General features: G+C 32.7%; 2 protein-coding genes across 5 annotated transcripts in view; both read left to right on the top strand.

Moving 5' to 3' along the window:
• LOC115232973 (neurocalcin homolog) overlaps positions 1 to 24,721 on the top strand; it is a 236,845-nt gene that overhangs the window by 173,230 nt on the left and 38,894 nt on the right. The window lies entirely within an intron of this gene.
• LOC115232971 (neuronal calcium sensor 2) overlaps positions 1 to 24,721 on the top strand; it is a 208,900-nt gene that overhangs the window by 173,090 nt on the left and 11,089 nt on the right. For 3 of the 4 annotated variants that reach the window (XM_029803154.1, XM_029803156.1, XM_029803155.1), the window contains exons 3-4: positions 10,705 to 10,823; positions 14,593 to 14,736. In XM_029803154.1, the coding sequence (XP_029659014.1) occupies positions 10,705 to 10,823; positions 14,593 to 14,736 (263 nt within the window). The remainder of the gene's footprint in view (positions 1 to 10,704; positions 10,824 to 14,592; positions 14,737 to 24,721) is intronic. The other variant, XM_029803157.1, reaches the window with a different exon arrangement.

Here is a 24,721-nt window from a genome sequence, read left to right as displayed (position 1 = left end):
AATGTAGAAAAATATTATCTCTCTCTCTTTCTCTTTCTGCAAATTACTCGGTTTTTTTTGGTTTTTTGCATTTGATTTCAGAGGGTTTTCACGATTAAAAATTTTTGTGTAAATTAGAGGGAAAATATTAATTATTACAATTATTTTCTTTTACGAAGACGTTAAAAACCATATTATTTTGTAATATTTTAATTCTTTTTATAATCTGGATTTATTTATTTGATTTTTCAAATAATATAAACGTAAGAAATATGTTTTTTTTCTAATTTTGACAGTTTTTTGGGGTGGAGTTCCGAATAGGTGAACCCTCCGATTTTTTTGAAACTACACACGCGAAGCGAGGTTCCACATGGGTTTGCAACTTTCCACGCAGAGCGAAGTTCCACGCAAACCTATTTGTCTAGTTTTTCGGAACTTCACCCGCCGTTTTTAGTCTTTAACATCGATTTTCTCGAAAACTTTCAGTTTTACGCAAAAAATTTATAGAACATAAATGATGTATTTTTTTAAGAACTGCAACTTTTATTTGAAACATTTTTTTGTTACATCAATATTTATTAAAATAATGTCTAAAAAGTTATATTTTTTCAGTTTTTTTGTTTTGACCTTGAAAATGACCTTGTCGCAAATTTTCATTATCACATTTGTAATCAGCGTTAAAAAATACAAAAAATAGTGTAGTTTCAAAAAAATCGGAGGGTTCACCTATTCGGAACTTTATCCGTTTTTTGCTACTATTGTACAGTCAAAACATCTTTAATTTTATTAAGACCCGTTCTACAATAAGTCGTTAGTCGTTAGTCGTAAGCAAAATGACCAACCACAGTTAATTATTCCGAGAATATTCTTGGAATAATCGACTGTGGTTGGTCAATTTGCTTATGACTAACGACTAACGACCTATTGTAGAACGAGCCTAAACATTACGCGGAAAATAATGCGCAATGAAATAAAATTCTATTTTCTTATACAATACTGAAAAAAGTTGCGGAATGTATGTGTAAATTTTGTTTTTATATCTGTTATTATACACATATAAATAATTACGTATAAACATATAAATAAACAATTAGAGATGTATGTTTTTACATTTTCTTACTGACATAATTTCTATGAATATTCTATAAATCTTCGCATTATGCAGCTCGTTATTATCGAAACTTTAATATTCGAATCTATCGAATGCTGCAACACTCATGGACCAGCGACTGGATTATTTGCATTCTCTCCATGTCGTGGCGATGCACCATTGTCCACCTTAACTGCGTAACATTTTCCACGATACGAGCGAACACCATAGCGCCAACAACGCTACAATCTTGGCATTATTTCGCTGCTTTTATTGTCTTTATTTGGTCGGTTCACAAAAGGTCATTAGAACGGTAGTGCATATTCACCGCTCATTATGCCGTTGTATAGCCTCTTATTATACCTCTTACGTAGTTTCAATATTGCTCACTATTATGCTACTTAACTATGAATGGCGTTAGCGAGCTTTTCCACACGTTCGACTTTGTAATAATGCCTCATACTATTGCCTGATGTATTCCTTGCAAAAACTTGCCATTATTGCTTTTTTAAGTTTTCTTTTTTACGACTTTTCAATATTTAAAATATGCACTTATTATTATAAAAAAAGACCTGCAAATTACAAAATAATAAAATATGTATCGAATATTTATAGGAAAAAATAAAACTTTGAATATACTGACGCTACTACAAAAAAAATGGATAAAAAATGATACAATTTTGAAATTATACATTTATATATATAGTGAAAATGAATCAACAATTATCGTGGAAAAATCGAGCGATTTTTTAAAAACATTCGCAATGTTTATTCATATCGTGTTGACGTAGTTATGGTGCACCAATACGAAATGGAAAAAATGCAAATAATCCAAAGCACTTTATAGATTATAGATAAATTATATAATCTAATGAAAATGCTGAGAATTAATTAGTAAATTAGTAAGAATATTTGTAGGAATAGAATATCTCGATTTTTAAATTTATTTTATTTGTAAATTCTATTTTAATGATTATAATAACAGGCCTTTAAAAAAATAATAAAAGTTTACTCAATTTAAACTAATTATAAAAATAGAATTTTATACATGTATATATATATACATATATAACTTGATAAAACAAAGCACAGTCGATGACTGGACTTCTGTTGAGAAAATGGAAGCTGTTTCGTCGTTCGAATGGTACGTAAAGTCGAATAGATGCTTATTTGTCGGAATCTTGGGATTAGCCGAGGATTAAGTCTCACCATCGGCGTTAATACGACAAAATCCGCAAAGCCTCTTTAAGGAGGACACGTCGTCGAAACTCGGCTCGCCATATTCCTTGGGGAACATCTCGGTATTGCCTAGAAATTTTAATGAAACTGCTTCACGGTACTTTTACCAGGCCAGAGGCTCGAGAGCAGAGCGTCTCGCGTACAATAATAGTCTTCAGAAAGTTTTTGAGGGCGAGGCGACTCCTAAGAAATTTTTCAACGCTGCGCGGTTTTATGGCGAAGTTCGGTAAATAAAAACGAATACTTGGCCGATGTTTGGTCGCATTTATAATTTAAACCAGGCATCGCGGTCGCGATGGTATGACTGGCGAATAAAAATTTTCTTGCGAAAGTACGGAGAATCAATGCTAATTACTTTTTACATTTCTGACCTAGTCGCACATGCTACAGTTGCCGAAATGCTGTATAAGCCGCGAGATGAAGAAACGTGGAAAGAATTATAATTCTGATCAAGTCAAATTCCATCGCGCTTTTCAAATATTTATAAATGAATGGTCAAATATCACATGGCACACAGATAAGTCTTATATAAAAAGAAATAGCGTAAAACAAAGTTAGGCATATATCTAAAATAGTTTCTCATAATTGATTAGAAAATTTTGTATGAAACATACAAGTTATAAATTGATTTTGATATTTTTTATATATTTCATACATATTTCCCTTTTTTCTTTTTTCTTTACATATTTATACAAATTTTTTTTATTATACTGATTTCTACAATATTTTTGAATTGCAAGAAACATATCAACTATAGATTTGATTAGAATATAGATATATATGATTGCAACAACTGACCGTATTCGTTCGATTGTATTTTCCGTCTAGAATACAATATTATCGCGATATTTCACAAAAATCTTGCGGCCGATAAATTGCATCGATACGCTTACATGATCGCGACATTCTTCTTCATCTACGCCACAAAAGTAGTTTTATAGCCAAATATGCTTGCCAAGCTATTATCGCTAATAGGCATCAGCACATTATTAATAGTATGTACTTGGCTACAAAACTGCTTCTGTGATATGAGAAAAAAAAGTATAGAGCTCTTCTCTCGCTCCCCCTTTATTTGTCCATTTCGTGACAAATTAATTAACATTGTTTCCGCAAGAAAATTGTATAAATGAACAAGTTACGAAGTTCTTTTTTGATTTGTTACGGCAAACATTTGCGGTCTTATGAGCGATCGATAGCTACGTATATATGGTCAAATATCTATTTTAGGTATTGCTCTTCTCTTCCTGATGGTATCGTGTTACATATTTACACAGTTGAGTAACATATCACTCAATTATGGAGACAAATTATCTGAGAAAAATATTCGACGTCAAAAATCATCTTATGCATGCATAAAGAAGAAAGTCTACAATCTTTAAGAAATAGGAAGATATATATACGATTTAAATACATATTTAATTTAAGAGAAACTCCTTTTCGTTTAAATGTTCTGTTTTTTGACGATGCTTAATGATAATTGAAGTATCCTGTAAATGAAAATGAATGGAATATATAGCTGAAGAATAAAAAAAAGCGAACCTTAGAGTATATTCCAAATTAAGCTCTCTCTCTTATCTATTTATTTATTCAATTCAAACAAGTTAAGAATGTTTTGGCTGTATAATAGTAGCAAAAAACTGTCAAAATTAAAAAAAAACATTTCTTACGTTTATACTGTTTGAAAAATCAAATAAATAAATCCCGATTATAAAAGGAATTGAAGTAAAATAATATGATTTTTAACGTTTTCGTAAAAGAATAGTTGTAATTAATATTTTTCTTAATTTATGACAAAAACTTTTGATTGTAAATACCCCCTGAAATCAACTGCAAGAAACAAAAAAAAACGAGTAATTTGCAGAAGGAGAGAGAGTGTGTGTGTGTGAGAGAGAGAGAGAGATAAATCAACTGCAAGAAACAAAAAAAAAAACGAGTAATTTGCAGAAGGAGAGAGAGAGTGTGTGTGTGTGAGAGAGAGAGAGAGAAAGAGATAATATTTTTCTACAATTTTTAGTAAATAACTTTTAAACGAGTAAGTGGATCTAATTCAAGTTTTGCACAAATATTTATTATATGCTACGAAATTTTCATGCTTTTGTCAATGTTTCGACATATGACACATACATCCTTAAACGCGTGCAAAATAATTTACCTTGTTGCGACTTACCTAATCACGACGTTGAATAGTCGTCCTTATACGCTCGCTTGTACACGAAAAGAGCGAAGAGCATGTATGCGAGATACACTTAATTTACTCGCATATTGGAGTGTAACATTCCGTTCAAACAGACAGAGGAGATAATACCGCGAGTACAATAAAGCCACGGCCACTGGAGAAACAACGGGACGAAAAACAAAGGGAATCGCATTCACGTAATAAACATGGATGCCGTTTTCCCATATTTCTGCGTATAGGTATATGCACTCGAATTTATGTCGCGCGCATCTCCACGATGATGACAATAACGCGCGATGCATGTGATGTCAATGCAATCGTCGATATGTGCACAGCCGGACGTTCCGGTGTTAATTCTTTGTGGTCGTCGATGCTAAGAGACGCGAAACGATCGGTTGCACGATAGTTACGCTATAAACATTCCTCACGTCAGCCTGCAAATACATTATGGCTAACTATAGTATAGATGCTCCACGGCAACATCTCGTTACTCACGGAAGAGATGAATGATTGCATCGTGTTTCGTGAAACGCGGCGGCGATTGCAAGTTGCTGTCACGAGTTCCGCGGTGACATTTCGATGACGAAATTAATATTCGATATATTGCGTTTTTAGAATTTTTCAGCAGCGATATATAATCGTAAACGATAATTTTTTATAATAATAATATCATGAGAAATTTAATTACGCATGAAATCAATCGTTTAATCTTTTTATTATATGAAGGGGTCGTAAACGAAGTTATCTCTTTAGATGTAATTTTTTTCACCATATTTTTATCTCACATCAAATTTTCTATTGTCGTCTCTCTCGTGCATCATGGCATTTTATAAAATTTTAATGAAAATTTATTTGAGATAAAAGTACTTTGGGGAAATGACTCTCGAGCTACTTTCTCTTCATCAACTCCCCTTCATAATAAAAGAGTTAATAGAATTGTTACAATATATTGAATGACTTCAGAGTAATAATGAATAATCGTTATGAAAGAGCGGGATTATTGCATTTGATCTTAACAACTTTATTTTTTCTTAAATAATTAATATAATTGTTGAAATGTGCTCTTAATGATATCTCTAAAAGCAATGGAACCGTGGGGACAAATATGTTGATTCTGTAATAACAGTTTCATTTAATTACCCAGTTCTCGAGCAGCGAGTGGAGCAAAAAAGTAAGAAGTAAATTCATTAGCAATTATAATTTTCCTCTCTCTTTCTTTCTACCAGTTTCTGAAATCTAACATCAACTTCTTTCTAGCATGTTATTTGCTAGAAATTATTTTACTTCTGTTAAAAAGCAATATTATGACAAAATACAGTAAAAGTATGCGTGTATTTTTGTTTCATTCTTCAGTAATAGTTTTATTTAAGAATGTTTTGGCTGTACAATAGTAGCAAAAAACTGTTTAAGAAGAACATATTTCTTATGTTTATAATGTTTGAAAAATCAAATAAATAAATCCGGATTATAAAAAGAGTTAAAGTATCACAAAATAATATGATTTTTTAACGTCTTCGTAAAAGAAAATATTTGTAATTAATATTTTTCCTAATTTATGACAAAAACTTTTCAACTGCAAAAAACAAAAAAAAACGAGTAATTTGCAGAAAGAGAAAGAGAGAGAACGATAATATTTTTCTACATTTTTTAGTAAATAACTTTTAAACGAGTAAGTGGATTTAAATGAAGTTTTGTATAAATATTTATTAGTTTTTTTAATATATGAAAATTTTTATTTCGTTGAGAATGTTTTTTCAAATTTGTCAATAAGTGTTACAATACGTGATTTTCCATAAGAATCAATAGTAACTTTAAACTTATATAATTTTCAAACCATTAAGAGAATTGTGCTCAGATTTTGCACAGATACTTAGAAGAAATAGTAGAATAGTCTACGAAATTTTCATGCTTTTGTTAATGTTTTGACATATGACACATATATCTTGATAAGTTTTACGAATATATTTTAAAGACATTACCGACATAATTTTTTTTCTCTCTCGGACGAAAGTTTCTCAACTCATTTATCGAAGTTCTTTCTTGTAAAGATCAAGCAATAAGAACACAAGAAAGAAGTGCATTAGCAACTATAATCTCTCCCTCATCTAGAACACGACCGATAAATTCTTTCTGGCGGGATTCTGGTTGGTTTCACCTTGCCGTTAAAACTTTCAAGCAACGAAAACTTCCTACGGGATGGGAATTAATATACAGCGAATGCGCGTGTAATTTCTCTTAGCAACAGTTTCAAGCGTTTGCTTGAGGAACGGCGGCGGCGGCCTCGGGCATATAATTTCTTCGCAAGCGAGAACTTTAAAGTTACCTGCCAAAAGAGCCGCGCACTCGTCGACCACGGAGCATTAACTTGAGTGGTAGTTCGCCATGTAGAATAATCAACGATCTCCCCCCGAAACTCGGGCACGTACGTACGTACGTATACGTACACACGGACCATGTTTCTCGTGTGACGGCCCCTCCGTTAATCTTCATCCGCGCGCTTAATCTTGTAAATAGCCGGGCGCGACTTCATCGACGTTTCGACGGCGGCGCCGCAGCGTCTGAAGGGGGAAGGGGACGTTAATTACGTTTACGTGTTTTGCGTATCGACTCGCGACAATGCCACAGAAGTGTCTCGCCGTTACAGAATAAAATGCGACGGTACCGGGGAACCATTAAATTGTTCTCGACCAGTCTACCGCGAACGAGTGTCGTTCTCAAACCAGTCACGAGCGCGGCCGTTTCCTTCCTCCATCAACGATCCGGCACTCCGATATTCCACTCGGAGTGTGTCCCTCTCAAAATTCCAGCTGCACATCGACCATCGTTCATTACATTATTTGCGACGTCAATGTTAGCGCGACTAATACCCACAGACAAAGTATTCGTGGGCGTTACAAAGAGGATTGAAATTGCCAAATGTCTCTTGTTATCTATTTGTATATTCTTGGAATTAATTCAACGATCCTCAAACTGTCCATGTTAAACAACTACTTGCTGCATATTGAACCTTGACATTAAAGCGGTTAGCGTTCTTCATTCCTCTTTAGTATTTGTATTCGCGTCTAGCTATCCGACAGTGATAAAATGCTCCGTACATGCAGATATTGTCCTTTAAAGATCTTGGCACACGATGGAAGAGTTAAACATTTCACTCGTACACTTTTAGACATGGAAGAGCATTTATCGATTCTTGTAATTTTTATTTGTGCTTTTATCGAAAATTTGATAGTCACTGTGGCGGTAGAAAAAATAACGCGGTATTATTCTACGTGAGTCAGCGTGATATCGGATATACGTTTCTGACTGCGTTTGGAGTTATTTTTCACCCAGCTTTGGATTTATAATTAGATACGCCGCTAAAATTATTTGCTAGTCATTTGCGTAATTTTAGTCGCGTTTAATTATAAATCTCTTTGTCGGAGATGGACCGAGACTACCCACAAAGGGTAACTCCTACATTATGATATTGAATCCATCTCGGTAAGCGACACATTTTCCTTCCTTTGACACTAAGGTCAAATTTCCTCTTTGACTAAAATCGTGAGAACAAAAACATGAAATTATATTATAACTATAAAATTAAAGGGAAAAATAAATACAACAAAATTCATAAGTTAAAAGGAAAAGATGTTTACAAGCTTTTATTTCAATGTAATATATTTGTAGAATACACCCTATATTTAACAAATCGAGAAAACATATGATAATTATTTAGAGAGAGAAAAGATATATAGAAATATAAATATAATTTATAAAAATCTTAGGGAAATATAAAAGATGATATATTATAAAAAGATTACTAGTCTAATTAATAAGAGCAAGCATTAAGATTAATATACATACAGGGTGCGGAAAAAATAGTGGGACCCTAAAATATCTCGAAGGGAATAGGTTTTGGAGGAATGTTATATACAAAAGTTTTTGGGTATCGAAAGAGCTATCTGACTGGTCAACTAGATTCTGAGTCCGGAGTCTAGTTTGGGCCCAGTAAGGCCCAAGTCGATCTTTTCAAGTAGGGACCCATATTTTTTATGTTAGATTGACGGATTTAGATTCAGGACACGATTTTATATCTGACATAGCCGATAAACATTTGGATCCGAGGCGCCTTTTGGGCTCAATGAGGCTCAAATTAAGTTTTTCGATAAAAATTTCTATTTTTCATCGCGTGTCGATGTCTAGAACGGTTTTCTGCTTAAAAGAAGACGAATTAGATTTTGAAGCGCAAGATGTACATTAAGCCCAAAAGGGACCTCGGTCCCAATGTTTGTCGGCTATGTCAGATGTAAAAACGTGTCCTAAACCTAAATCCGCGATAAAAAATCTGGGTTCCTACTTGAAAAAATCGACTTGGGTCTTACTGGGCTCAAACTAGATCTCGGGCCCAAAATTTAGTTGACCGATAGTCAGATAGCTCTTTCGATATCCAAAAACTTTTGTATTTAACATTTTCTTCCAAAACTTATACTCTTCGAGATATTTTAGAGTCCCAGTATTTTTTACGCACCCTGTATATTGAAAGATTATTGCAAAATAAATTTAATAATTTATTGCAGTCAAGTGAACTAAATAAAATCTCTGATAAAATATTTTTAGCCGTTTTTATGATACAGAAAAGGTTAATTTTAATTTTGAGAGTTATTGAAAGACATTCTGTTTGTTTATTCTTCTTAAAACGTGCATGTATATGCGTATAGCGTACGTCATTGTCATTCCGATCACGCGTTCGGTTTCGATATCCTGCCAGTTAAAGGAACGTCGAGTTTCGGGGCCTAAAGTGCAATCGATGAGCGTGTGTTGCGTGTATTATGTGCATTATGAGTATTGCGTGTATGCGTGCGTGCGTGCCTCAATATATGACATCACGAAAATTGCGTACGGCTTCTTACCACGTAACGAGAACTTCCGTGCGGTTGTTATCGAGATCGCTCGGTTTCATACCGCCTTACAAGACTGCTGCACGAAGCATCAATTATGTGCATTTTCACGAAATCTCTTGCGTGAAATCTGCTAGTCTCGGGGATATCCATCGTTCTAATAGCATATTATGAACAAAAATGGACTTTTAATGCCTAGTTTTCCTTTTCCGGAAAAAATTAAAAGTCTATTTTGCAAAGAAAAATTCTGTTTTTCCTCTAAGAAAGATTAATGCATTAAAATTCCATTTTGCTCGCGAGCGAAACGCTAGTGAGGTAATTAACGCATGTAATATTTTTTCAAAGAAACAAGATATTTTCTCATTAATTCTCATCAGAAACATGGAATTTGTTGCATATGGAACTTATAAAAGAAATACAATTTTAGAATTCTAATCATTTTCTTACTATAATTTATACGCTATTGTTAAATTTCTAATGCATTAATTTTTAAATAATTTAACATATTAATTTTTTGTTATTTATTATTTAATGTTTTACTAAAACAGAGTTTTTTAAAATAATTTTGTGTGTATACTGATTTTGTACGCGATTTACAGTTATAAATACAAAAAATAATAAAATTGATAACACGTAAAATTAAAATACTTAAAATACTTTTACGTATACAATAAACATTTATATTTATATTATATTTGATAGTAAATATTAACTTAAAAAGATATTTACGATATCAACTTCATTATTACAATAATTTGACGAATCATATTAAAGTTACTAAACAGAAAATACATGTCTTCAGAATTTTATGAAAAGATTGATAATATCTATTGCTATTGAGTATGCAAATGTTTTCTCTGGTAAAATATAGACTAGGAAAGTGAGATAAAATATTAGGGAAATAGAGGGCAAGGGCATCCAACTAGATGTCTAACTTATTTTGCGGATTTATGACTTGTATGTTCAATGCCACTGACATAAATTCCCCTATTAATATGCGCTGCATGCGATGATGACTGACTGATTGACTCATGTCAGACTCGTCGCGAAAGTTTTATCATGCTTGCGAAAATTGCGTTGATGGAATGAAATCGCTGATCTTGACGCACAAAAGTTTGACATTGAAATTATGCACATCTCAGAATAAAAGATACACAATGATGTTACTGCTTCAAATATGGAATAAAATGGCGCAAGAAATAAACTTTATTTTTAGAGAAATTAGATTAATTGCGTAAATTAATAATTTTTTTTTTATTGCGCATTTCAAAAATATTTTTATTTCTTTATTTACTCCATCATCGAACGTTTGTTCTTACGAAATGTCTTATTAATTGTTGTAGGTATCAAAATGGGTTGTTTTGGGAGCAAAGACAAGTTGAGCAAGGAAGATATGGACTTCCTCAAGTCGCACACGCGATACGATGAAGCCACTATAAAGGAATGGTACAAAGGTTTTAAAGTGAGTATTAATTGTTATGAGATGTGCGTATGTGTGTGTTGATGGGAAATTAAATCAAATATTTTACTAAAAATATAATCAGTTTTTTATTTTGCGTTTTGATTTTATGTGTTTCATAATGAGTTCAATTGATTCATTGCAATCGTATTGTATATATTGTATAAAGATTTATTAAAAACGAAGGTCTAAAAGAGATATATGCATACATGCATACATAAAAACATAGTATTAATTTATATTGATAAATCTCATTGAAAAGAAGAGTATAAATTTATATTGATGGTAATTATTCAGAATCACGGCTCCACCTGCAAATGGGCTGCAAATTTGTTTACGGACTTTTAATGTTTAGAAAGAAATATAAATAACCATTTTTAGTTGGGGGAGGCTCCAAAAAAAAGTTATAGACCAAAAAAGGGTAATTATTTCGAATAAGGTCTTTTCTGAATTTTGACAAATATGATCGGATCTCTCGGTAAAACTTTTTGTTGTGACTCCAACAGTGATAATCAGTCGGGGGAGCCCGTTCCCCATCACCCCCACCCTCCAAAAAACGAAAACCCCAAAAAATTACCGAAAGTTAGGTAATTATGTACTATAAAGTTCACCCCACAACCCAAATTGGGTTGTGGGGTGGACCTCGCTTTGCTTTGGTAATTTTGGGGGTCTTTTCAGTTTTGAGGGGGGGGGGGACGTGCTCCCCCGACTGATTATCACTGTTGGGGTCACCACAGTTTTACCGAGAGATCCGATCATATTTGTCAAAATTCAGAAAAGGCCTTATTCGAAATAATTACACCGTTTTTTTCCGCTTTTTGGTCTATAACTTTCTTTTTTGAGCCTCACCCAATTAAAAATTGTTATTTACATTATTCTCTAAGTATAAAAAGTTATCAAAAAAATTTGCAGCCCATTTGCAGGTGGAGCCGTGATTCTGAATAATTACCATATTGATAGATTTTCTGAATATATGTATAAATGTGAATTATCCTACGTTAAATCATAATTTTCTATTAAAAGAGAATAATAACTACCATTAGTTAATAGCGGATTACGTTTGTGTTTATTAAAAAATCAAGATAAATAGAAATTTTCAAAATTAAGAGATTTATAAAGGCAGACGTAAATAAAATCTACACGAGTGCATTAATAAATACTGCATCCGTAATACGTGATAGTTGCGAGTAAATAAAGCAGCTCCACTCGTATCCGCAATTATGCCACATTAAACAGGCTGCGATATTTCATGAGCATGCGCAGCCAGACGCGAAAAAGCGGTTCTCTAGGAAATTTTCCCTCATAAAGAAGCTGAGTAGTGGTAATATACGAACTCATACGAAACGGTTATGAAACTTCATAAATCAGAATCTGCGCGGTTAAATCATGACCGGTAAATTTATCCGTTCGTAGCTCATTCGTCAGTCACGAAACCTTAAAGTTGGGTTTAACTATAACAATATTTTCAAAGGTATTCTTAACACGTTTCGCGATAGATGGCGTTATGAGATTTTCTTTGTGAAATTTGATCATAATAAACGTAGTAAATTTGAGCTTTACATGGGACAGTTTCTCAACTTTTAAAAAAATTTAATTAACTTTTATTTAACTTTTCTTATAGTATTTGACTGTATTTATCTAATCACAAGCTTCAATGCCTTCTGCTGTTATTAATAATTAAAGACTGATTCACGCGTGTAATATGTGATTAATAATTGATGTATCATTAGTATATTGTGACGTAATGTATCGCGCGCCGAGAGTCAATCATGTGAAATGATTCCGAAAGCTAATTTCATGCGATATTCATTTATGTATTCTATACGGCAATTATTAATTTATTCATCAGATATTTGACACGTTCTACGCGAACGTGACTTATTTAGCCACATTTCCGCAGTGAACATTATATATATAATGTGTTCTAAATATACGTATTCGATAAATTCAAACGTACCGTATACATAATAGATTTGATGACATTATTAGATTTAATAAGAATATTATTTTCTTAACGTACATTATCTCATGATACAATATGACAGTGTTTGTGTGTTTACAGAATTGGGAAATAATGTATTATAAAATGTGTTTTGAAAAAATAATTTTGGTTTTTTTTTTTATAACAAATAACGAATAGTACATTATATCATTGGAATGTATACAAATTATCGAAATTTTATCGGATATTCATGCGATAACATATTCTCCGAGAATATTATGTCACACAATATAAAATCTTGTGAATGTTTAAAGTCGAGAGAATCGATTATAATTTTCAAATACTGGTAGCGTCAAGTATTTTTATAGAAAACCTGTTAGGAAGTCTCGTGAATAGGATTTCAGACGTATCTCTACGGGATGAATCAATCTCGATTACAAAGCTTAGAGAAGATCCGATTCACACGAGCGCGAGTGAATAGGATGAGACGTTCTCGCGGAAGCTGCCAATACCGCGGAAAAGTTGTGCACGTATTTTCTCAGGCAATTTAACCGGGCATGAAGCAGAATCCAGTGTGGTGTCTGAAACGAACTAATTAAACTAAGCGGAGTCATTAGTGGATGTTCCACAAGCCAATCGTGTTTTAGTTCAGTTGTTTCGCGCGATGCACGATCAATCGCGCACAACTTTGAAATAAATAGTGACCGATTACGCCAACGCGTATCGATCTAACAGAGAAATTTTCGCGATTGCGGAAGATTGCGAAATATCGCGGAGATGTGTCGTTCATTCGCATATTCTAAAAATGCCGAGACGAATGACATTTACATTAAGAATATACGTATCATATGTCAAAACATTGACAGAAGTATGAAAATTTCGTAGACTGTTGTACTATTTCTTCTGAGTATCTGTGCTAAATGAGCACAATTCTCTTAACGGTTTGGAAATTATTTAAGTTTAAAGTTACTATTGATTCTTATGAAAAATCGCGTATTGTAGCACTTATTGACAAATTTTACAAGGAAAAAACATTGCAAACGAATAAAAATTTTCACATATATTAAGAAAACTTTAATAAATATTTATACAAAACTTTATTTAAATCCACTTACTCGGTTAAAAGTTATATACTAAAAATTCTAGAAAAATATTATTTCTCTCTCTCTCTCTCTCTTTTTACAAATTACTCATCTTTTTTTGTTTTTTGCAGATGATTTCAGGAGGTATTCACGATTAAAAGTTTTTGTCATAAATTAAGAAAAATAATAATTACAACTATTTTCTTTTACGAAGACGTTAAAAACCATATTATTTTGTGATACTTCAATTCTTTTTATAACCCGGATTTATTTATTTAATTTTTCAAACAGTATAAATGTAAGAAATATATTTTTTTTTTATTTTGACAGTTTTTTGCTACTATTGTACAGCCAAAACATTCTTAAGGCCAATAATCTGACACAAAAAAATCGAAACGAAAAAACGCGATTTTTTCAAAATCTCTTTCTTAACTGACAAGACAGACACGTATTTCCTAATCGATTTTCCGGGAGAGTTAAAGCTATATTTTAGTAAAATCGTTAAATTTTGATGTAATGTAATTTTAACTATGAATATTTTTACTACGAGAGACAGAATTAATATATTTTTATATTTAATAAGAGTCTTACACTAAATTTATGGAGAACGTATATTCTTAATGCGAATACTTCCTCTATTGATTTTATTTTTGGCAAAGTCTTTATATATTATATAAATTTTTGCATCTCTCATAACAATTTTAATAACTTGAAAATTCACAATCTTGCGTTTCTTTGAATGTTACAGCAAGACTGTCCTAACGGCAGGTTAACGCCGGCGAAATTCGTCGACATGTACAAAATGTTCTTCCCGTCCGGCAACGCGGAGGAATTCTGCGATCATGTTTTCCGCACATTCGACATGGATAAGAATGGCTACATCGATTTTAAGGTGAGTTCTTCGAGCTTTTTACAGCGTTCTGAAATTGCGCAGGCTGCTGTAATGAACCGTGTAATGACTCTACCATGCTTTCGCGGCACGACAGATTTTCCAAAGATACGTCGTGCGATCGTACTTGTCGCACGTCGATTATTCCGCGTGATTAAACACGATTGTCAGCAACAAAATTGACGCGGTTGATCGATTCGAAGAAATGCTACAATACTTTCGTCGAGATTGCGCTTCTACGACGTGAAAATATCACCCACGCAAAATTTAGACGGATACAGAAAGTTCGCGAATATTGGAAAAATTTATCGAAAATGTAGTCCGTGTCGCGAGAAAAAGAAAACATAGCCAATCGTATAGAAGAAGACGTCTAATGCGGTAAAATATGGGATTATCGTCTTGGCAAGGAAGTGCAAAAGAACGAACGTATTACATCCGATTATATTCGCTCGATAAATGCGATGACGTAAATCTTTTCGAGACTTTCAAATCGTATATTCTTCTTCACTTGTTTTGTGCGTAATTGAAAATTTATATTCTTGAATATCTGAATTAAAATTTAAATCGTTATTAACGCTACTTGGGTATGTCAAGTACAATCAGCATCATTTTCCTTAGTAGTCCCATCTCATTCCGTATAATCGCGCGAATCTACACGAAACTCAGAATTCTCTGAGAGAAGTGCCTTTCAAGACGTCGCCTTGAGTTCTGTTTCTAACCGTAGCTAGCGGATATTCTCGGTCGGTTCCGATATGTTCGCCGGTAATTTAATACGATTCGCCAAAGATTACAACGCGTCGTGTTCGCCAACCGGCGAATAGCTATTTGACATCTGACCCGAATACGCCGGGTAAAACTCGGAGCTTTGTCTAACGTCGCGCTTTGCGAGGTGGTTTTGCATCGCGTCGCTGATCAAAGCCTCGCTAGAGGTATACTATAGTATTCGCCACAAAAAGGCATCCTTCGATGCGCCCGACTTTGCAGCTACCATCGTCGCGTCAAGGATCGACCTTGCCTTCTTATGGTCAAAGTTCACCTCCTTTGCTGTGTAATTTTTAATCTCGGAATAGCTAGCGCGCTGTTCTTGATGCGATTCACATAATTAATCATGAAAGCTGCAGAGGGATGGAACGCATACATATTAATATATTAACGCCTGTAATTTTTCGTATCGAAATAATTTCAATGTTAAGTTAATTCATAAAATATATAAGATTGGCGTATAAAAAATTGTGTAGAGATCCGCGATTTTATTAATTTCAGAATTATCGTAAAAGAGATTCTAAAAATAATAACGGTTATATTTATTATAGGAAAATATGCCGCATTGCGACAATTTTAATTTTATATGCTCCACAAAGTGTATTAGAAATGCATTTCGTCTAATGAAATTATTGGAGTAAGTTATCGTCGAGCATATTTTATATTAATATGTAGAGTACTCTCTCGATTACCTAACATGCGACCCTTGTTTACAAATATTTTTAAGCTTATTATAAATTATTTGCTTTTCATACATTTTATGTAGAATTTCTCTATATGTATAATATAAAGTTTGTTACGTAATACATTTAGCATAACGATATCAATTTTACAAAGTTTGAACACGATGATTAACTTTTGACTCTATTTCTTGATGGCTGTTCTATTTTTAGCGAAAATTTTATGAAGAATTATTAGTTTACTTTCCAGTATAAATATTATAATATTTAATTCTTGAAAAAGAAGATAAGTCGGCTTTATAAATTCTTTTTTTCCTATAAGTTCTTTTCTTTTCTCCGATAATGATGAAGAAAAATGGGAGCAATTGTTTAAAATAGATTTAAGATATCGAGGATAATATCGAACGTTCGATAACGAACGGCGGTGCCAATATACGTTCAAATCTATGAATTTTAAGGATGTTTGGTTGTAGTACACGAATCGCAAGAAATTAAAATTAAAAAAAAAAAACATTTTTCTTATTATACTGTTTATACTGTTTAAAAAATCAAATAAATAAATCCGGGAGAGAGAGAGATAATATTTTTTTACAATTTTTAGTAAATAACTTTTAAACGAGTAAGTAGATCTAAATCAAGTTTTGCACAAATATTTATTAGAGATTTCTTAATATATGTGAAGATTTTTATTTTGTTGGCAATGTTTTTTCCTTGTCAAATTTCTCAATAAGTGCTACAATACGCGATTTCCCATACGAATCAATACTAACTTCAAACTTAAATAATTTGCAAACCGTTAAGAGAATTGTGCTCAGATTTTTCACAGATACTCAGAAGAAATAGTAGAACAGTCTACGAAGTTTTCATGCTTTTGTCAATGTTTTGACATATGACACATACATTCTTAAGTCAAATCTATCAACGCCGACATTTAATAGATGCAGGCCAGATGCAGATGCAATCTGCTTCGCGGCTATATCTTACGCGGTTGCACGATAGTTAAGAAATTTCATGCTTCGTGAGACGGTGAAGTTTCAACAAAACTTCACCGATATGACGGCTTCATTGTAATGGCAAGCTAAAGTTCTCTCTTTCTCTCTCTCTCTCTCTTTATATACAACATACTCATGTTACCTTTAACCATCTATTATTCCGGCGTTCATCCCGCGGTTTATGAATAAACCTGCAACGTGATAGTTTGACTTCTCGCGATTGTATTGTGTCGCTATCAATATTATCCGTTAAGAGACATTTGTGGAATCCGGTAGAATAGCTGAAAATATATGTGGGCTCCGCCGAGATAAGTACACACCAGGCGAGGCACACGTGCCGTCGCGATAGTTTTCATTCGATTCTCGTCATCGTATCGACACGAATGGCAGCCTATCTTCCTTCTATGGACACTATCCCCCCATCGCGTCTCCGCTTGAGATATAATAATATCAGTTACGTGTCGCTCGTTTTTCTTCGGAGAAAACCCGAACAAAGTCGTCGTCTGAGTTTAACCCTCGTGATATCGGCTGAATGGGGAAAACTTTCCTCGATATGACGTCTTCCACAAGACGTCGCCGAGTCTATAGTAATAACGGCAATAATAAGCAATGAAATTTATGGCAAAAATGTGCCCGTCTCTCTTCCTGGGTGAGAAAATATTATACACCCGTATCGACGTTGATCAAATTGATCTTGGCGAATTAGAGACAAAATCTATTTTTCTGTTTGCTATCATTTTCTCAAATATTAGTTGATCTTTCTTTATTGTTTAAAGTAACTTGAGATCCCTAAAGTTCTTATCCTTTTATATTGTTTAGCTACCACGAATAGAAAATTATATTAAAATATAAAATTATATTTTTATTTATTTTGTTTTTATGTTTTCTAGCACTCTGTATGTATCGTTTTAGAATAGTGTATGTGTGTTTTAAAATAAAAATCAGATTACACATATATATTTTGAAGAGTTATGATTAAAAAGTCTAGATGACGAATGAAGGAACGCAGGATTTCTTGTCAAATGATTCTGAAAGGTTTTTTTATTATTTTGTAAAAAAATGTAATTTTTGATGGCGAAATTTTTTTATATCTATATAATTATATATATATAATTATATATTAAACTTATCCAATTTGTGTGGAAGGAACAATGAACTAATTCGAACGGCTAGCACATTAAAGAGCTATTAGAAGTTTAGCCAGTGAACTATACACCGATAGATTAAACTTTATTTTCCGAACATTTCCGGCGAAATAATGATAAATGATGGACGCAGATCAACTATCTCTCGGCGTTCTTGCAACTTTCCTTATTTACGAAGGACTCGAGCTCCATACACATTTATCGCTCTCTTCAGACAGTATCTGAAATCTCGAGAATCGAAAGCATTCTGTCCCGTGTAAAAAGTGCTCTGCATTCACTCGGCCAATGCTGTATTCAAATGTACTACTAGTGATACGATAAATGTTCTTTAGTTTCAGGACTTTGATATATTTTCCTATTTTTCTTTTGTGGGCATCCGAGCTTAAACGGCATCTTCTGTGTCTCCGCCGAACGCTACTCGTACGATATTAAATTCAGCGTGTATGCATAGTGTTTCATATATGGCATATGTATTCAAGAGGTAGTATTTTCCGTTTCTTAATATTACATAAGAATTTTTTGTATTCATCGATATAATACATGTATTTAAAAAAAGATATAGAACTCAAATCGAAAATCAAATATAATGATTCACAGAAAAATAACACTGGTCAACAAAATGAGACCTTTTTTTTTCCTTAAGTTCTATCAAACCATTTTTGGTAAATTTTTTAGCGCCGATTATGAATCTGGCCGTAAAAATGGCGTATCACAAATCAAGTTTTTGGGAAAACCTCAGTCAAAATTACTAAAATAGGCGTTTTTGATACTTTTGCGTGAGTTGTATCTTTCGATGGGGACATGCTCCAGAAAGCAGCGACAACTCAAAATGAAACTCAAGACTTATACTTTATGATAAAAATGCCAAAAGTCCAAGACAGAAAAGGTTTTCCTGAAAAAAAAGTGGTCGAAACATAAGAAATATCAATTATCGCAATGTCCTCTAGTTATACGTCTCCAATTGTCCGTTATTAGAATTTTTTTTTTAAATTATTCTGATCATGAAAGTCGGTATGTATATGTTTGCCTGGTTAGTCATCACGAATCACGTGTTGAAATTTCAAAATTAAAAATAGAGGATCCAAAATGGCAGATCAAATTATGTTATATCTTACAGCGCAACAAATTATGTTACATCTTACAGCATCTATTGCTCTTTGTCACGAATGGCATTGCAGTTCCCTTACTATTTGAGAATTTGCGACGATTTCGAGGAGAATGCAAACTTTGTTCATGCCTTTGCTCTGACGGAAACTTTTCACGCGACGTACCGTGTAATTGCATTGTTGCACTCGAATGCACTGTTTGGGGCTGGAAGTTAAGTCGCTAAAAACTCAGCACGGAAGTTAATCTTGAAAGGATATCTCGAAAACATGTGTGATTTTTTTGTGCGATATACAATTATTTCTTTTTCGTATAAGCAATATTTAGCATTTATTCCATCTTAATATTGAGACAGATCGTGATATCTTAGTAATTTTGTCGGACCGGAGTTAATTTCTTCTTGCAAAACTTCAACTTGTTCTTGTCTGTTTTTTTTTTTTCATAACTCAAAGCTTCAACTTGCTTGTCTGCCTTTTTTTCATAACTCTTGCTTAGTTAGTGTATGAAGTTACAAAATTAATTAAAATTGAGTCCGTCGTAAAAACAAGTTAAAGAACAATATATTGCTATTGTGTTTTTCTTTCAGAATTATCATTTTTATTTACCTATGTTATTATTTACAAAAGAAGCTTAAGCAAATTTTTAATATTATTTATTCTTACATAATCAGAGACAATATAAGTTATAAAACTACAAGATGTATAGCGTTAATTTAAAAATATTTTTTACTTACTTTTAATATGTTACACATTTACGATAATGTTAACAATTTTTATTTAATTATTTTCTTTATGACATTTATATGTAAAACTAAGCTTTACTTTACAGTAGAAAAAATGCGCACCTCATAACTAATGCAGGAAAAAAGTATACGTTTTACAAAAAAACTTTTTCTGGACTTTTCTATTGGACCTTAGATCACGAACAGACTTGACTTTTTCTTTTTTCTTAGAGGGCAATTGATCGCAATTTTTCAGTGGTTACATTTCCATTAAGGCCCATCGGGCAGCACCAGAATTCATTTTAAAAGTCTATTTCTACCGTTTGAATGAATCGCGTTCCTCAATATTTATGACGTTGCGTAGCTCACTTTAAAGATGTATGTGTCGAAACATTGACAAAAGCATGAAAATTTCGTAGACTGTTCTACTATTTCTTCTAAGTATCTGTGCAAAACCTGAGCACAATTCTCTTAACGGTTTGGAAATTATTTAAGTTTAAAGTTACTATTGACTCTTATGGAAAATCACGTATTATAGCACTTATTGACAAATTTCGCGTATTATAGCACTTATTGACAAATTTGACAAGGAAAAAACATTGCCAACGAAATAAAAATTTTCACATTTATTAAAAAAGCTCTAATAAATATCTATACAAAACTTCATTTAAATCCACTTGCTCGTTTCAAAATTATTTACTAAAAATTGCAGGAAAATATTATTTCTCTCTCTCTCTCCCTTTCTGCAAATTACTTGTTCTTTTTTTTGTTTCTTGTGTTTTTGATTTCAGAGGGTATTCACGATCAAAAGTTTTTGTCATAAATTAGGAAAAATATTAATTACAACTATTTTCTTTTACGAAGATGTTAAAAACCATATTATTTTGTGATACTTTAATTATTTTTATAGTCCAAATTTATTTATTTGATTTTTTAAACAGTATAAACGTAAGAAATATGTTTTTTTTTTAATTTTGACAGTTTTCTGCTATTATTGTACAGCCAAAACATCTTTAAAGCGTCCAATCTACTTGTGCCGAATCTTTCTTGATATTTTTTTATTTGCGCGATATACTGTTAAATTAAAATTTTTAACAGTTAAAAGCACAAGGTTTTAAAAACACGACTGCAAACGTCAAAAATATATACGGGAATCGTCGTTTATATGATTTAAGAATAACAACGCGAGAGAATAACAGGTGCGTCGGAAATTAAACGATATACTGCTCGCATATTATAAATTTGCTCTTTTAAATTAGGTATAAAGTTTTTATATTATTTTTTTTTTAATTTCTTTATGTATGAATTGATATATCAAACTTTATATAACTATAATTATGATATAATGACACAACACGCGTATGATATATAGTTATGCTAAAAAATATAAATCATCCATTTGATATATAGACAAATCATATTATTAGTCATAAATATATAATATAAACATTATATACATATATGTAAAGATATATATGTTCGGATTTATTACTTACAGTTTACAAAGCTCGTAAAAGCACAAACAAAGCTTAGGATACAGTATGCACTGCGTACATTGAGAGATGACTCGAGTCGATGGATTCACCATTTGAATCACAATACAAAAAGTTACAGAATAGCCTCGCGGGAAAATTTGTATTTTTTTTTTCTTTTTCTTTCTTTTTTTTTCTTTTTTTTTGTACTGCCTTTTGTCTGATGTAAATACCGCTTGCTTTTGACGCAGAAAACAATAATATCAACTTCGCGACTCTTGAGTCGCTTGTTTTCGAGATAGTAAGATACTTGAGGAGCCAAGAAAACATTTTATCTTAATTAAATGAACACCGAGTACCCGACTTGTGCTCCAGATTGTTTGAAGTCAAACAAGTGATGCGAAAATATCTTGAATTTTTCATATTACGTTCCGACAAATTTTTATACGTAAATAGAAAGCTTTTTAAAAGCGTTTTAATCTGCAATATTAAGTGACTTAGCAACTAAATATTAAATTGCAAATCTATTAAAGGAAGATCTACTAAAAATATTTACGATACATATTTTGCTACGTTTATGCAAATATGAAATATTGATCTTTGATATTATAATAGAATATTATTGTGATTCTCATATACAGGGTGGTCCTCGTAACGGTCGCCACGATTTTTAAGGCACTTACAATAATCTGACATAAAAAAGTCATAAACAGAAATTTATCAGTTTCTAACCGGCAACAAATTGCAAGAATAAAAATTGACCAAACATTTTTTTCTGTTTATCTGTTTATGACTTTTTTATGTCAGATTATTGTAAGTGCCTTAAAAATCGTGGCGACCGTTACGAGGACCACCCTGTATATAATAAAACTTATCTTATTTATTTATCGTTTAAAATTTCTTTGTTAATCTTTTCTGATCGCCCATTCGCTTTTAAAAATAATGGTAAATAAAGCTGAAATATCAAAGCAAAACTCGTTATAAACTTTCTGCGACGATAAAATTGATACGTAAACTGTGAAATGATATGTAACATAAACTAACCTAACGATTGGAAAAATTGCACAACCTCCTACGTCTTGATTTCCTTTCTTTTGACTTCTTGAATAATCAATCTTTTATTAACGTAAACGACGTAGAGGCTCACGACCAGTGGCATATGTCTTTTCCAACCTCTATATTCCGCGATCTGTCTGAATTAAACATATCGTGTACGGTTCTATAAATGCAGAAATTGTTGTTATCTGATATCAATTTTTAAAAGATGAGTTGTTATAAACAATCATAAAAGGAGCACTTTGCAAAATTTCAGACAAATTGCAAACAAATGATTTGTAAGAAATTATATTTAATGATATATTATCTGAAATATCATAAGTGTCAAACATATATATGTATATATATTTTTTAATATTTTTATAATTTAAATAACATTGATGATCGTAGAGAATAATTTTTATTACCACCGAAAGTATAAATTATATTGAAGTAAAAAATAATTTTCTAAACAATAAAATAATTTTATTGATAAATATAACAATAGAAATTTTTTTTCTTTTTGCATATATTACATGAATGTACATGAATGTATCCATATACAATTACTCTAAATAATATATTTGTTATTAAATTCGCAATTTTATCGAGGCATTTGATGGCACAGTCGTTTTATGCAATCAAAATGGCCGTTTTGAATGTCCATTCGAGAAATTCTCATTCGGAAAATCCTCACTCCTAGAGAAACCACTTGACTCCACTCTCAAACATTCGCGTCGCATTCATTTCCACGAGCGTAATGTCCGCAAGGCCGGTTAATGGCATCACAAAGATGTTTTCTTTTCTCGGCGAGTCGCCGTTCCTCCCGTAATGTCAGAACTCTTCTCGGACCCTTTCGCGAGCTTCGCAGGTAAGCTGCATCTAAAATACGTGCGAGCCTAAGGCTAGTCGGAGAGGAGAGAAAGCTCTCTCCCTCTCTCTCTCTCTCTCTCGTTCCTTTTCCTTCTCGCTGAAGTCAATACGAGAAGTGACGACACTTCAGAGGTCAGGAAGAGCAAAGAGCCAGCTCTCGTCCTCCATCGTTCGCTATATATCCCCATTCTACGAAGCCCTCGTCTCGTTTGTCTACCTCGGGCGGCAGGTGACCCAGTTCTCCGCTTGGAACATACTACTCTCTAACGACTCGGTAGTGCTCGAAAGGTATCGGCCTGAAGCGAGGATACCCGACAAATTCGCTTGACGCGCGATCACTACCGCCATTGTGTTCGCCGAATCACGACCGCGAGCTTTTACGCTTACGGGATTTTGCCGCGGTAAATGCGCGCCGGAGAAGCCTAGGCTCGTAAAAAGGAGCCGTAACTTCTACACAACGTATCCGTCAATGACGCGAGATGATTGATAGTGTATCTTTGGAAGATACGATCGTGAAGACAGAATTGTTGACGAGACAGACGAGACGATTATAGTCGTTTTTACTGCTTAAGTTTTATAGCAAGATTTGTCGAAGTAATAAAAAATCCGTCTTTAAATGACGATGCGATAAAATTAGAACATTCAATATACGAAGTTATCGGACGTAACAAAGAGATATTCATCGCACATTCTTTTCTTTTCTTCAATAGAATGGTTATTTATATATTTGAAATACATAATTTAATTTCAACCCCCCATTTAAGGATGTATGTGTCATATGTCAAAACATTGACAAAAGCATGAAAATTTCGTAGACTATTCTACTATTTCTTTTGAGTATCTGTGTAAAATCTGAGTACAATTCACTTAACGGTTTGGAAATTATTTAAGTTTAAAATTAGTATTGATTCTTATGAATAATTACGTATTGTAGCACTTATTGACAGATTTGACAAGCTAAAAACATTGCCAACGAAATAAAAATTTTCATATATATTAAGAAATTTCTAAATATTTGTGCGAAACTTGATTTAAATCCACTTACTCGTGTAAAAGTTATTTACTAAAAATTGTAGAAAAATATTCTCTTTTTCTCTCTTTCTGCAAATTACTTGTTTTTTTTTTTTTATTTCTTGCAACTATTTTCTTTTATAAAGACGTTAAAAACCATATTATTTTGTGATACTTTAATTCTTTTTATAAT

Source organism: Formica exsecta, unplaced genomic scaffold (genome assembly GCF_003651465.1).
Source record: "Formica exsecta isolate Colony F162 unplaced genomic scaffold, ASM365146v1 scaffold153, whole genome shotgun sequence".
NCBI lineage: Eukaryota > Metazoa > Arthropoda > Insecta > Hymenoptera > Formicidae > Formica > Formica exsecta.
This window is presented reverse-complemented; position numbering and strand designations above follow the sequence as displayed.